Consider the following 14,783-nt stretch of genomic DNA (forward strand, 5'->3'; position numbering starts at 1 on the left):
TCTTGCTGCTCTTGTTTGCTTCAAGGTTCACCTTGAACCTTGCTTACGATTAGTTTCAATTACCACAGTTAAGCGAGGGAAGGAAATTGGAAAAATGTAGAGGTCTCCTGCCTGAACGCACTAAGATCTGCAACACGTTCTTATGGGAGTGTTATTTATGTTTCCTATGGTTGATTTCACATACCTGGAAAAAAAAAATTTCATTTTATTTTACAAGTAAAGGCTTAAAGACAGCAGAAAAGCCAAAAAAAGGGTCATGAAAAGTTTCACTGTAGTTTAAACATGTATAAGTGAGATATGTTTGAACTAACTCTTGCACATGTCTAGCTCTTTGAGTGTTAAGACAATTCCAGGATCCCAGGAAAATCCATTAAAATAGCATACTATTAGGTATGTTATAAATTGACCCTTTGGTGGGGAAAGATGCCAGTTAATTTGCAGACAGTCTCTGAAATGTGAAGTAGGTATTTTTATAAGCATAGCGAATACATTTAAGTACATTGATTTATATTAATAGCCTTAGAAAAAAGCAAAGCCCTAGTTATAAATAACAAGCCATATAGGTTGTTGAGATCTGCTGTGGTATGTGGGCATTTTCATTATTTCCTACTGAAAATTCATACTGCTTACGTATAATTAAAGGTGAAGATACTTCTCTTAGTCTTAATGGGCACTAACTGTAGTCAACTAGTGCTTTACATAAGGTCAAAATAAGATATATGATTATGTAGAAACTCACTAAACTGAGGGAGTGGATTAGATAGTAGTTGACTGGATAGATAGGAAAGTTCGTAAGGAGTCACAAAATACATTAAAAAAAATTTCATCCATCTTTAATTCTGTCAGGTACATTGGAGATCAGGTGTTACCAAGGAGAGGTCTTTAGGGCCTCTCTTTAATGAGATAAAATAATCTCGAATTAGTTTCTAAGGTTCTTGAAAACCTTTGTACTTTTAAGTAAATAAAATTTCCCCGCTAGTTTTGGTGATGGCATTATTTTTGGCAACACCTACCCGCACTTTTTTTCTTTCCTATTTCAAAGGAAAATTACAGTACGTATGGTGTCACAGTATCATTCCTGGTGGCCACCTTTGTGAAGACTACTGTACTTTCCTTTGGACCCCTGCTGGAAACATAGCATTTTATAATTTTTATTCCTCTCTCCTTCTTGAATAAAATGAAAAAATAACATGAAATGTACCAATTTGCTTCGATGTACACAACATTAAAACTTGAACTTTCAAAAAAATGAGATGAGAGAAACTATACACATAAACTTAGCAAATTACTAAGCAATATGTATTCTGAGAAACCCACTTGCTGGGGATGTATGTGTATATGTATATAGCACATGTATATTCTATATACACATACATATTGGTATATGTATATAAAACGATCTGAAGCTTGTGAACAATGGTTACCTTGTTCCATTGTTCCAGAACAATGGTTATCTGAAGCTTGTGAACAATGGGAAGTGGAATGGATAGATTGAACTTTTTGTACTTTTGAGTTGTTTGATGGGGGGAAACATACACGTAAACCCTTATTTTGAAAGTCAGTAAAAAAGCTCAAAAGTAGAAATAAAAATATAATTGAGGGCTTCCCTGGTGGCACAGTGGTTGAGAGTCTGCCTGCCGATGCAGGGGACACGGGTTCGTGCCCCGGTCCGGGAAGATCCCACATGCCGCGGAGCGGCTGGGCCCGTGAGCCATGGCCGCTGAGCCTGAGCGTCCGGAGCCTGTGCTCCGCAACGGGAGAGGCCACAATAGTGAGAGGCCCGTGTACCAAAAAAAAAAATATATATATATAGATATATAGTTGAACTATATAGTAAAAATTCAGTTATTTGAATCTAATCAAACTTCACAATGGTTTGAGTTAGTTTAAAGTTTTTACCTTTGTAATCACTGCATTTGCTAAGCAAATAATGTAAACAAGCTCATAGGACTGGTCAATTTAAACTGCTTCCGAGCATTTGAAACCACTGTGATATTATCATATTATATAGACATAAATTAATATACTTATAAAATTTAAAAATACGCAAACAAATGGGAGAGTTTGTTAACTTGACTCATTTCTTAAAGGACTTGAAAATATTAAATGTAAAAATATAAAAACATAAAAAAGAATGAATCCACATGTGAAATTAAAGAGAAAAATCATAAAATTCTACTTTCACTCCATTTATTATACTAGTTGAATGGCTAAGAACACAGATTTGCCTAGACTTGTGATAATGGAATACTGAATATATCTATTGCTTTCATTGACATTTCCTGGCCAAAGCTAGCTCTGGGAAGGATGGAATAACCACCAAATAGTTTTCCGCTCTAGGATTCTAAATGCTAGGGGAATTACTGTGGCTGGTTCAGTCCAAGGTTGGACAGCCTCCATGAAGTAGGTCAAATTCCTAGCATTCTAACCCCATCAAATAGTTTCCAGGAAAGATAGCTCAATGCTGCCTTCTCCTATACCACCGGAAAAGTCTAAATGGCCAAGTGCCTAATTTAGTCCAGGAAGTTATTCCTTTTTAATTTGTTCTGGACGAGAAGGAATACAGTATTGTGGAAAACGCAGGTAGAAGGCACTTCTCTAGAGGACCAGGGGTTAGGTTCTGGTCTCAGAACTGTTACTGCCCAGCTGTGTGGTTTTGGGTAAATCAATTCATCTCCTATCCTTGGTTTTTGTCATCTAGGAAAAGAAGTAATTTTAGTCTCAATGACTCCTTTAGGTCCTAACACTCTCATTTTATGTGTTTTGACAGAGGTGGATCCCATGTCACATTTACCGTGTAGTACTGCAGTCTCGAGCTCTTTTACATTAAAAAGGTACCAACATATGGAATAAAGAGAAAAGGCAACAGAAATGTGATCTTTTTCAACTGCCCCCAAAATCTGAACAGAAAAATATTAACCAGAAAGATTTCTACGTATGTAATTGACAAAGATTTTTTCTTACACCTATAGCTTCCAATTATAATTGTAGCTATCCTTTAGCTTTTGTTTTCTCTGTCACATATGAAAGACATTTCTCAAAGCTTGTTTAAGTGATTCCATTGTTTATACAACGCCCTCCCCACTTATGAAACCCGTTCTCCGATGATTCCACTCAGCCTCCCTAAAATTACACTGACTTCAAGAAGTGAAGATTTGAAGAGAACACAGTCTCCTCTGTTTTATGAAGCCTATAACATCAGTATATTTCAGTCTTTTAAACTTAAGCTCTTAATAAAAATGTTAATATATATAATTATATGTTAAGCTTAAATATATAAATAACTCATTCTAACATAATTACTTAACAGCTAACTTGCTAATGCATGTTCTAGAATTCTAGGAGACCAAAAGATATAACCCTCATTGACTTAGGGAGGGGGTTGATGTTTATATTGTTTTGTTTTAGTATTCCCCAGAGTAAAACTTCTCTACGCTTTCTCCCACTGTCTATGCAGGATTATGTTTATTTTCTTCTGTCATATATAGAGGAGTCAACTTCTACACTGGGCAGCTATTATAAAGAAATGAGGTGAATTTGATGCAACATGAGTATGTCATATGTTAAGCATAAAAAGCAAGTTACAAGACAGTATGTCTGGTGTGCTTTTTCTAGATGTTTCACTTTAGTGTCTTCAAGAAGTAATATTTTAATCATGGGACTAGCAAAGCCTGAACAGAGTTTGGCTTTAACATGTTCAGAAAAACCAAACTAAAGATTTCTTCCCCCTAATGCCAGCAAATGTGTGGGAGGTGACTGATTACGAGGACTTCATAAATAGGCCAAATGCTTGCAAATATGCTAGATAACAGTAAGTAATGTGGATTGCCCATGTGGAATTTTCAAAGTGATTCCTACTTTTTTTCATGGCCCCTATTGAGCTTAAGGTTGATTTGTGGATAATTTAGGATTTAGACAAAGACTTATTTTCTTCCCTAATGTTTCCAGAGTCTTAGAAAAACTATACTAGAGCACATTTGGCAGATTTTCTTCTCTTCTTTCATCTGATCTACAAGAAAAGTACAAGCAGCAGGATTAAGAAGTTTTGGATACCTAAGCCAACTTCCCTACATCTCTGGTTTGGTGTCCTGACACTTTGGAAATGGGTGATAAGTTTGATAAATGGTTTTCAATAGATATTTCCTTTCCTTTCTTTCTCTTCAGAACTGCCAACCAAGGAGCCTCAAGTTATTTGGACCACATTCAAAGGACTGTGTATTGAAAATGGCTTCCTAGTTCTCTGCACTCAATTATTCTAACATCAAGAAAGATCTCTCTAAAGGCAGAGTAATGAAGACAAGCAGCAGACTGCAAGAAGCAGTCTGTAGGACCTCCCATACGTAAGGTCGGTGCTTCAAAAGGCCTTTGTGGGGGAAATCAAGATTTATTCATAGTATTCAACTGTGCTGTAACAGGGGAGAATTACATTTTTCACTTCCAGTAAGAGTTGCTTCCTCTAGTTAAAAATACAGCCTTAGAAAAAACCAGCCTGATTTTTTGTATGTCAGTCAAGTTAAAAACCTATTTCAGAAGTTTTTGCTTGGTTTGCATTATGTCATATACATCCATGCCAGGCTATAACACTGAATTCTTAGTCATTGATTGATAATGAAGAACTGGTTTTCACTTAAAAACTGTTAAGGCTGAGAAGGGAGCCTTTTAATTCTTTCACTCTCTTTCGTCTTTATCTTACCTCATACTTCATTACAGCCTCTGGGGTTTCAGTTGAACATTTCATTGGATATGAACTATTCTCTCACGAAGGTAGAATCTTTGTTCACACATACAACACTTCTCCAAGGAAAGCAGTATACAAATGCCAAGAATTCTCGGGTAAAATTACAACTGCCACATGTCAAACACAGGCCTAGACAGAATACTCACTACCATGCAACGTGAGTTTTTCCTTTTGGTGGTTGTTTTTAGAAGTTTTCAAATGTGCAAAGAAACATACAGAGCCATTTAGTTACCAAGCATGCTGAATTTTCCAAACCACAAGAAAGGTTCTAATAATACAGCGTTGCCCCATACTGATCCGGCTTCGGGATACCTTTATAATCAAACGCCGGCGAATAACTCGGGTAGTGACTCTCCGTTCTTCCTCTGAGCTTGAATCACTCTCACTGCCTTTCAAGTCCTGAGTAAATGCATTTTTAGTAGAATTTTACCATCACATTTAAAATAAAAGACATTCTGAGAAGGGAAATCAAGAAAGAATTTTTTACTTGCTGGTTCCCCACACTTAAGGAAAATCATGATGTATATTTGCGGAAATCTTAAAAAAAATTTAAGTGGAAGAAAGTTTTGAGCAGAATTCTAAATGAAATGACTCTGTATTTATATGTATATATGTGTATATAAATATATATAAATTATACATAAATAATATATATAATTACCTTGATCTTTACCTGCATATGTATATGCATATATATACTTACGTGTATATATAAATGCAATGCATATGTAAATGCATAAGTATATATATGCAGGTAAAGATCAAGACAATAAAATTGTAAATTATTAAAAATAACAATGATGGAGACTTTGGCATTGGAAACTACATACATGCTACTAATTGTTAGTTTGGGGAAATAATATAGATTTAAAGCTGGTTTTAAAATAAATATTATACATTTGACATGAATGTATAACCTTACAGTTACAGGCCATCTTTCACTTGATCTACAGAAAGAGGCATAGTATTTCTGACTTATATGATATTTTGGTCAGATTTGACAACTTTATCAAAAGCTATTTTGAACTTTATGAAAAGTATACAATTTATATCAGCATAATTTGCCAGGAGATTTTTATCAGCATAATTCATACCTAATACATAATTGGAACTCAGTAGGAGTTTATTCAAATGAGGAATGTAAAAGATTTGAAAGCCTGAGGTCTTATTTTAAAGAACTGATATGAAATTAGAATAGAAACAACATTGCACAGACAAGAATATAGTACAGGTAAGAATACAGTAATTACACAAAGTATTACTTTTTAGGAAATAAGGATAGGAATAAGGAAAAACTACCAAGTGATAAACAGTTCGTAAGTCAAAGGGAAAATTATCTTCAGCTTCTACTTAAATATCATGGTCAAGAGTATACACTGAATAATTTTATTTCTAAATTTTAGTGTTGGAGTTCTGAAAACAATTCTAGTATTTTATTTTCTAAGTGTACTAGTTACCCCAAATCTGACAGTCCCAGAGATAGAAACTGTAGTTAATATCCATTGGAAAAATCAATGGCAGAATTGGTAAAAATAGGAAAAAAAATAAGTAAAATTGTTACAGGAGGTGTAAGTCTTAGCAAAAATTATTAATGAAATGTTAGTCAAATAGATAATAAAGTAGGCCATTCTTCACCAAAGGTAAACTTACCAAATATTTTTAAATGTTATAGTAATATCAACCTTAACTTTGTAGGAAATTTCATCTGAACAAAATGCCCTACTGAATAATATGGTATCAAAAGGAAATAGTTTTCAAGTTTCTTACTCCTTGCAAAGATACTGGCTACTAAATTCCCCATTACTTTAAAATTGTTTTAGAAAAGGACCATACATTCAGGACACTTAGAATGACCTAAATATTGTGAAAGGAGGCCCTACAATGGCTCAGAAAAGCAGAAAAAGGTAAGACGAATTCAGATTGCAAAAGAACTACTAATCAACATTTAGCAATTAACAGATTAGATGAGGCAGAAGAGAAAACTCACTCTGAATTATCCATACCCAGAATCCTAGACTGGGGAAAGGTTTTTCACTTGAAACATTTAAAAGCAGAAGAACATATGTTAATGCAAACACTGACAACAAACCTAGATGTCAATTATAATCCTATCAAGAGTCATCTGAGACCAGCCCCTCACATAAAGAAAAAGTGGCCATGTGGCTAATGTTTGTTTCCATTTTCTCCATGGAGTCTCTGCCAGTCTTAAGGTGAAGGGTAGAGAGAAGATGGTAGTAGAATCTTGACCAGGATTCCTTTTAGAGAATTCTCTATGCAATGGCACAGAGGGTAACTAGGAGACCAAATGGAATTTTCTCAGTACTCCTTGCCATGGGTTGCGCCATGTAAAGAGGTGGAAAGCAGCAAGATTTTTACCTTGTAACAGCAGGCAGTCATCCGTTTAAGAGCTGCACCCGGACTTTTGACCTGATTTTTCAGGGGACAAAAAGGGGGCTGTTTTCTGAGATCATACATCCAACGACCTAGTTGATTACTATTGTACTATGGTCTAGCCACAAAAAAATACATCCTGGACATCTTCGAATTTCTTGTGAGGTCAGACTTTTATATTCCAGAAGCTTTAACTTCACTATGAATTGCTATGCTCCTGAAGCCTTTATGCATTGGAGTAGGACCAGTGACCAATGCGGAAGGCACAAACTCATTTATAAGAAATCTCGAAAACATTTTCTAACAACTAATTATTTTCCATTACTGATGAATTCAGCTGCATTTCCATTCAGGGTTAAGACTTTCTTTTTCAAATCCTCTTTATGCCTTCTCCAAGCTTCCCCAATGGGCAATATGTAGGCACATGTATGCCGTCGAAATGCTTACTTACATATTTCAGAACTTCCCTATCGATTTTTAATAGGTTTTTGCACAATACACTCTCATAGTTAAAACATCACTATGTTACTGCTCCTCCCTATATTTTGCAGGCTCATTTTAAAAGGGAACATTCCATCCAAAGTCATATTGCTTAAACATGCTACGAGTTAACTAGAAGGCAGAAAGCAATACTCAGAACAGACTTGTCAGGAAGGAAATGAAAGAAAGTCCTGAGGATTTTATTTCCTCTCACTTTCCCTCCTAACAAGCAGGAAAGTGATCCAAAAAATAGCCTGCAGGAGGGAAAAGGAAAGGATATGATTAGTTAATAAGCTGATAATTAGCTCCTGAGGGATTAGGAGTTTACTAAATTTTCGTAAACCTCAAATTAGTCATGGGCTCATTATTTTACAAAAAATTTGTTTCTTTTTTTTTCTACCCAAAACACTGTAGAAGATCTTAAGTAAACTAGATGTTTTAGGGAAAACTTCAAGTACTACTATTCCAAAGATGTATAACTCTCAGTCTATTTCTACTGCATAGTTCTTTCTGAAAAGACACAAAAATTGAGAGAGCAAAAAGCAGTCAAAAATATAGGAAACAGAACTGATCTTAATTTTCTTATATCCATCTATGAATCATAATTTCAATTAAAAATTTTTTAATATCTAAAAATGTTTACCCTCAAAGAATAATGAAATCTATTAGATGGTGGCACAAAAACATATAAGTACAAAAAGCAAGCAAATAATTATATGACAGTAAGGTTTTTTAAATTATTAAAAACAAATATTAAGATAATTATCAACTTAGATATAAAAATAATTAAAATGATACTTTTAATGTTGCATTTCTAAATGCCGTCAACCAACAGTAGTATACCCACCTCATTTTAGGCTTGGGAACTGTGTTTCTTCAATTTTTAAAACACCCTTTCAGGCAACAGACCTTATAGGATAGAACTCTTAGATGGGTCAATGCTAGTGACTCTTTAGATTGTGCAAAAGAACCAGAAAGGGTCAGGATAATTATCCTCCATCCTCAAGAAAGAAGACTAGGTTGGGAGTGAGGAAACCTAAGTCCCAGACAAAATTAAAACTGGACCTTAAGCTACTTACTTAACATCGCTGTATTCTTTTCCCTCCTGAAAAATGCCTAAGAAGATGTTTATTCCTTTTTTCTACCCAATGAAAGAAGGGATGACAAATAGCATATATTTTACTCATTACTTTCTTTACCCCCATTATTAGTATTACAATTTTCAATCACACATTGATAATCTGGAAGTAGTAACGAACACTGGGCCCAGTGCTACAAGATTATAAAAGAATCGAAGCGTCAGTACTTTCAGCTTAAATGACAGCACAGTGGAAAACTAGATGACGTACCTTTTGCTCAGACCCATTGGATCCCTCTTCTTCATGGAGGTTAAGCCTTGGCTTGCCATCTGCAGGAGTAGTCCTACTCATCTTTTTCATACTGACAGGCACACAGGGTTTAGGCTCTTCTATGACAAACTTGCTGGTTTCTTCTAGAGCTTTCTGATATGCCGCTAGTGATGATGCTGGTTCATCAACACGACCAGAACCTTGTATTTTTGGTTTCAGAGTTTCCTTTGCACTCTGTTTCCCTATATCATTTTGGGATTCTGAAAAGTAAGATTTTGTCTTTGCTTCTGGAGTGACTTCTGCATGGCTTCCATTTGCTTCAAATTTTCCAGGTTCCCCTTTGAGATACGAGGTAATGGAATCTCTACACTGGTCAGGGCTGCAATAGAGAAGATGTGGAAATTTATAATGGTAACATATGGCTGCAAATGGGCTTCAGAAGCTCTAAATTTTCAACAGCCGTGTTTTTAACTACTTTTAAAGAAAGACATACAGTAGAAACGCATGAAAAATCTGGTCATGAGATTTCAAACTGTGAGGGCCTGTTGTGGGTGTGGGTGTGGGGTGAGGAGATGATACACAGGCTCCAGGCATCCTCTTCACTCCAACTCCCAAACTAGCTGGCTGGCTATGCTGTCACTGTTTTTCTTTTGTTTTGTTTAATTGTACTGATACAGCTCCTTGGATTCTGTATCTTTTAAAAAGTAATCCTGAGAGGTTCATGGACATACCCAGAGTTCCAGACCCACCAATCTAAAAGAGGAGGAGATCTCAAAATGCTTTTCTAGTGCCAGTGAAAAAACTGATGACAAAGAACAAAATGAATTCCTGTGATGAGAGCTCTGGCATCCTCAAGAACCCTATGTTCCAGTCTTTGTATGTGTTTCCAATTGTGAATCCTACCGTCATGCTTTTCCCACCGTGGAAGAACCGTGAGAACCTTACTTGGGTTCTCATCTTTCTCCACTCCTGACCTCTGCTGACTCTCTCTGGTGATAAGGGTGTGGATGCTCACCTGCTGCTTCTACTACCTGTGAGGACTGTTTTCCTTTTGACTCTTAAAAATCTTTCTCTTCCATTACTTTCTTTTAAATTGGTCTCTAATTTTTACTAGTTTCAATATAGACTTTTACTTTATTTTATAGTTTGTATATTGGGTTTTTTTTGTATATTGTTTTTATTAGCACCTTTGCTTATTACCTGTAGAATTCCGAAGGCAATAAAACTAGTGCAATGTTTTCTATGTACAATATATGTACTATGTATATGTATGTGCGTATCCTTATAAATCAAATTCTGATTAAACACCTTTATCAAAAAATATTAATAGCACATCCTATTCTGGATGTTTAAGGACAAACAGTCCCAGCATACTGTGAAGACCCTGTACGATAACTATAACTCCTAGCTATATCTAATTTCCTGTTATGCAACTATAAATTATGTGATTCTATCTGAACCTAGACATCAAAATTAGTACTATTTCTTGTCTCCATACTCTATTCTGTAGGCTGAACATAGAATTCATTGATGCTCCCATTCTTCAAAGGGAGTTTTGCGAACTCTTTGCAAATGTTGTCACCTCCCTCTTTGGGAATTTTCATTGAGCAAGAAGCTTATCAGCAATATGAAAATATTAAACATGGTTATAAAATAAGTTGTATGAAAAGAACTGAGGTTTATCACTAGTTACCACTGGAGTAAAATATATTTTATGTGTGCATAAATAAAATAATGCCAGCTATCACTGAGATACTGTTTGTACCAGTCATTGGGTAGGCATGCTACAGGCTTTCTTTTTCAATCTATAAACCTGTTTGAGGAAAGTAGTAGTATTCTTATTTTTAAAGCCAATTACAGTGGCGTTCTTAGAGCTTAGAAATTAATCAAGTCGAAAAGTGCAAACCTAATGGTGGTGGGGTTTGAACCAGTGTCTCAAGGACACTAGCTCTTACCCTCCTAGAGGAAGATCACTGTAAAAAGAACCAGATTCATGATTAGGGAATTATTTTGGTTATAAACAAATTTCTATCATGCCCATATTATTTGGGGGTAAAGAATTACATATGCCATATTGCAAATTATATAAAATATTCATGTAGAAAAAAGGAAGGATATATACAGTGTTAGTTTTTCTTAGTATGATAAGGATAGATGACTTTTGTGCTTCTCTGCATTCTTCTGTGACATTTAAGAACACGTATGTAAAAGAAATTCACCAAAATTTTAGTGGTGGTTATTGCTAGATGATGGCATTGTATTGATTTTTTAAATCTGTATTTTAAAATTTTGTATAATAAGCACATTTATGTTTGAAGTCAGGAAACAATAGAAATGCTTATATTTCTAAAAGACAGAATTCTATTTATTACATTATTTTAAATGAGCATTAATTTCTGGCTATGTGAAAAGAATAATACTACAGGTAATAAAGTAGAAAAGAGTAACCTTCTAAAGTAAAGAAAATGTATTAATCTTTAGCATGTGTATAACTTTTTGCATTTTACTTCAGCTAATTATCAGTAGTTTTAAGAATTATATTTGAGTTTAATGTAACTTTCCCTCTCCAGATTAGCAGAATGAACTAACCTTTAAAGCATGTATTATCCTGAAATTGGAATGGTAATTTAGAAAAACAGTAATTGCTAAAAAGCATACATTTAAAACAAACTACTGGAATTCCCTGGCAGTCCAGTGGTTAGGACTCCATGCTTTCACTGCCAAGGGCCCAGGTTCGATCCCTGGCCAGGGAACTAAGATCCCACAAGCTGCATGGCACAGCCAAAAAATAAAGAAAGAAAACAAACTATTAACATGTAACCTGCATTTCACTTTCCTTTTTCTGACCCAGAGCCATACCTGTCATCCAGTCGATCTAGTAACCCACCAGTTATTCTTCGAGCTTGAGCAGGGGACTCTAGGTTTCCACTTGATGTCTCATTCTGCCAACCTGTAATTGAAGACATTTCCAGTTCTGCTTGCTGAACACGTTTAAGAATAGCCTGTACTTTTTCTTCTGTCATCTCCTCAGACTCTACTCCTTCTTCAAGTTGAATATCCTCAAATAGAGATTTGAGTTTTTCTTCCGTCATCTCCTCATCAGGACCAGATTTTCCTTTCTCTTGCTGCTCAGAGCTCACTCCTACTTTTCTAGTCTGTTCCAATGGCTCTGCTGGTTTAACATCTTTTGGGACCCCAGCCATCCTTCCGAGGTATTGAGGATACTCACTCAGACATACATTCTCCAACTGGCTCTCATGTACATCCACTGCTTCAGGTATTTCTGTCAAAGGCATTGAGTCTTCAAGTCTGCTCTCTTCCAAGGACGTGTCTTCTGCAGTTACGACTGGAGGTCCGTCTGCTGAATGCTCTACGTTTCCCTGGGAAGGCACTACCCCATCACTCAGTCTACTGGGGGTTCTAAGGGGAGATTCTATGCTAGAGAGATCACTAAAATAATCATCTTGCTGGAAAGGGGTGGGTGGTGTGTAGTGCAACCCTGTGGGAGTTTCCAGTTCCACTTGAAGGGGAGGATAACCTATGGAAGACAGTACATTTGGACTGACTGGAATGAATTAGAGCACATCAAACAAAAACACATGGAATGACTTAAATTATATTAGGTATGAAAATGTGTGATGAATTACAGAATAATGTTGATAAATTTATTGGTACAGTTCAAGTATATGTAATACAATGAAATAAAAGACTAGTGCAAGCTACAATAAAATAGAATACTAGTTAATTAAGATATAAATTGTTTATCGATTTTGGTAATTTTAATACAGTAACTTAAATACACAAGTTTGATCCAATATAAAGTTAGCTGTCATTACGTAAGATACATTTATTGCATGGCCAAATTAATATCTTTCTACTTTTAGCATGCAAAATCCACATTGTGGTGGACTGAATACAGCAAGCCACAAGAAACCAATTTTTATAATTAATTACTTATAACTTATTTTAAGAACTGTACATAAGAGTGATGCTACCCAACTCTTAATTCTTAACTTATTTCCCATGAAATTTACAGCAAAGAAAAATGAATTTAATCTTTGGAAAGAAATGACCATTAGATTTTAGAGCAGTAGTACTGGGAAAAAAATCTAAAAAGATGTTAGGAAAAGGATTTAAAAAGCAGATAAAGTAGAAAAGACTCCATGTAAACTCTTCAGGTGTCATAATGTGACAGAGATGAAAGGGTTGTGTACGCATGGAAGTCTTGGTGAACTTGGTGGTAGGGGTCCACTCAGAAGCATGAATCAAATAAAGAGAAAAAAGAAATGATACACAACAGAGACAGGAGGAAAGCCATTTTACAGAGAGCCCTCTGAATATTCATGACAATGCTATGAAACAACAGAAGTTTACTAACCAGCCTACACAAAGGGGAAGGAGGGAGAAATTGCCTTGTTTTAAACTTTGCTGCGTGGACTAAGGGAGTTCTTTTTCTCCTTCAGCAGAGAGAAAAGTCAACAATGGTCTGGTCATGGTGAGGAAAGGAAGTTTCACAAAAGTTCAACGAAGAGGAGAGACCGGAACAAAAAGGCAACCAGGCACACTTTCTGACTTATTGGTCTAAAAAACTAAAGCCTAAGTTTTCCATCAGTCCAAGATAAATACCAACTTAGCTTTGGTTGTAAATTCAAATTACTATAGGTACGTGAACATTTTTCTGTTATGGTCACCCATAAACCAGAATGTTGAAAATTTGTCTAAGACTACATGAGGTTTATAATCTGCACAAGTAAAATTTACTTCATAAACATAAATTTCCCTAAGAATTTTAAAAATAGAGAATATAAAATATTAAGATGTAGCAACAAAAAGCCCTTGTAGATTTATTTAATGATACTCTGATTTTAAAATGTTAAATGAAACTTTCAATTCCATTGAATACTTCCATTGCTTTCTGATCATCTTGTTTGTTAAAACTACTTTTCTTAAAAAAGTTTCCCAGTAAAGAATATTAAAATATTCTATAAACTTGGCAAAAACCCAAAATTTGATATAATACTGGTCTGTCTTTATCTTGTGCACAGAGAGTTTGGTCATCAATATATGGCCTCACATATAAGACAGGGCCTTGAAGAGAGCATTTTTCCAGGTTCTGTGATATTTATAAGCTTAAAAAGAAACCACTTTTGACATTATTACCCACATGTTTAATGTTATGGGGATAACAAGGTACACTTTAAATTTTCTGTTGACTTTAGTGAGCAGAAACTTTCTAAGAATTTGAGATGTTTTGTCACATATGCAGAATTATAAGTTATTGATTATTGGTGGTCTAACTTTGCTGTTTAAAAATGGAAAAAAAATCACCATATTAAAAAAAAATTGAAATAGTAGAAAAATGTCCCTAGCTCCTCTTCTTGCCTCCATAGCATCAACATTTTTGTACTCAAAATTCATTATAGGAATAAATTTCCATTTATGAACATCTTGAAAAACATAGTAAGATATTTGTCATACTTTTCTTAATACTTTGTTGAAAAAAGCCCCAATTTACATAATGAAGGAAAAATGACACTATTATCATATAAATTAAGCTAATGTAAAAGAGGAATTATTATGTTATTAGCGACATCTATGCTCATTGAATTAGAAATTACGCTACCTTTTATATACGATGGGTCAAGTAGTGTTTTTTCCAAACAAAAAAATGGCAGCATATGAAGTTAAAATAATGCTAAATAACGAAAACACCTGTTTGAGTGATACATTCGTCTCTTTCAGTACATGCTTAAATACTTGTTCTCAAACAGTAATTAACCATTTTACCTAACAATTTGTATAACAGCCCACAACTCGGTTTTACC

At 35.0% G+C, this 14,783-nt stretch overlaps 1 protein-coding gene across 5 annotated transcripts in view; it reads right to left on the reverse strand.

Moving 5' to 3' along the window:
* ANK3 (ankyrin 3) overlaps window positions 1-14,783 on the reverse strand; it is a 677,213-nt gene that overhangs the window by 17,257 nt on the left and 645,173 nt on the right. For 4 of the 5 annotated variants that reach the window (XM_029244863.1, XM_029244862.1, XM_029244864.1 and 1 more), the window contains 3 exons: window positions 12,188-12,496; window positions 11,818-11,908; window positions 8,959-9,337 (listed from right to left, as the gene is read on the reverse strand). In XM_029244863.1, the coding sequence (XP_029100696.1) occupies window positions 8,959-9,337; window positions 11,818-11,908; window positions 12,188-12,496 (779 nt within the window). Of the gene's footprint in view, window positions 1-8,958; window positions 9,338-11,817; window positions 12,497-14,783 lie in introns of all 5 variants that reach the window. The other variant, XM_029244867.1, reaches the window with a different exon arrangement.

This window comes from Monodon monoceros, unplaced genomic scaffold, assembly GCF_005190385.1.
Source record: "Monodon monoceros isolate NGI ecotype Baffin Bay Population unplaced genomic scaffold, NGI_Narwhal_1 Super_Scaffold_4, whole genome shotgun sequence".
Lineage (NCBI taxonomy): Eukaryota > Metazoa > Chordata > Mammalia > Artiodactyla > Monodontidae > Monodon > Monodon monoceros.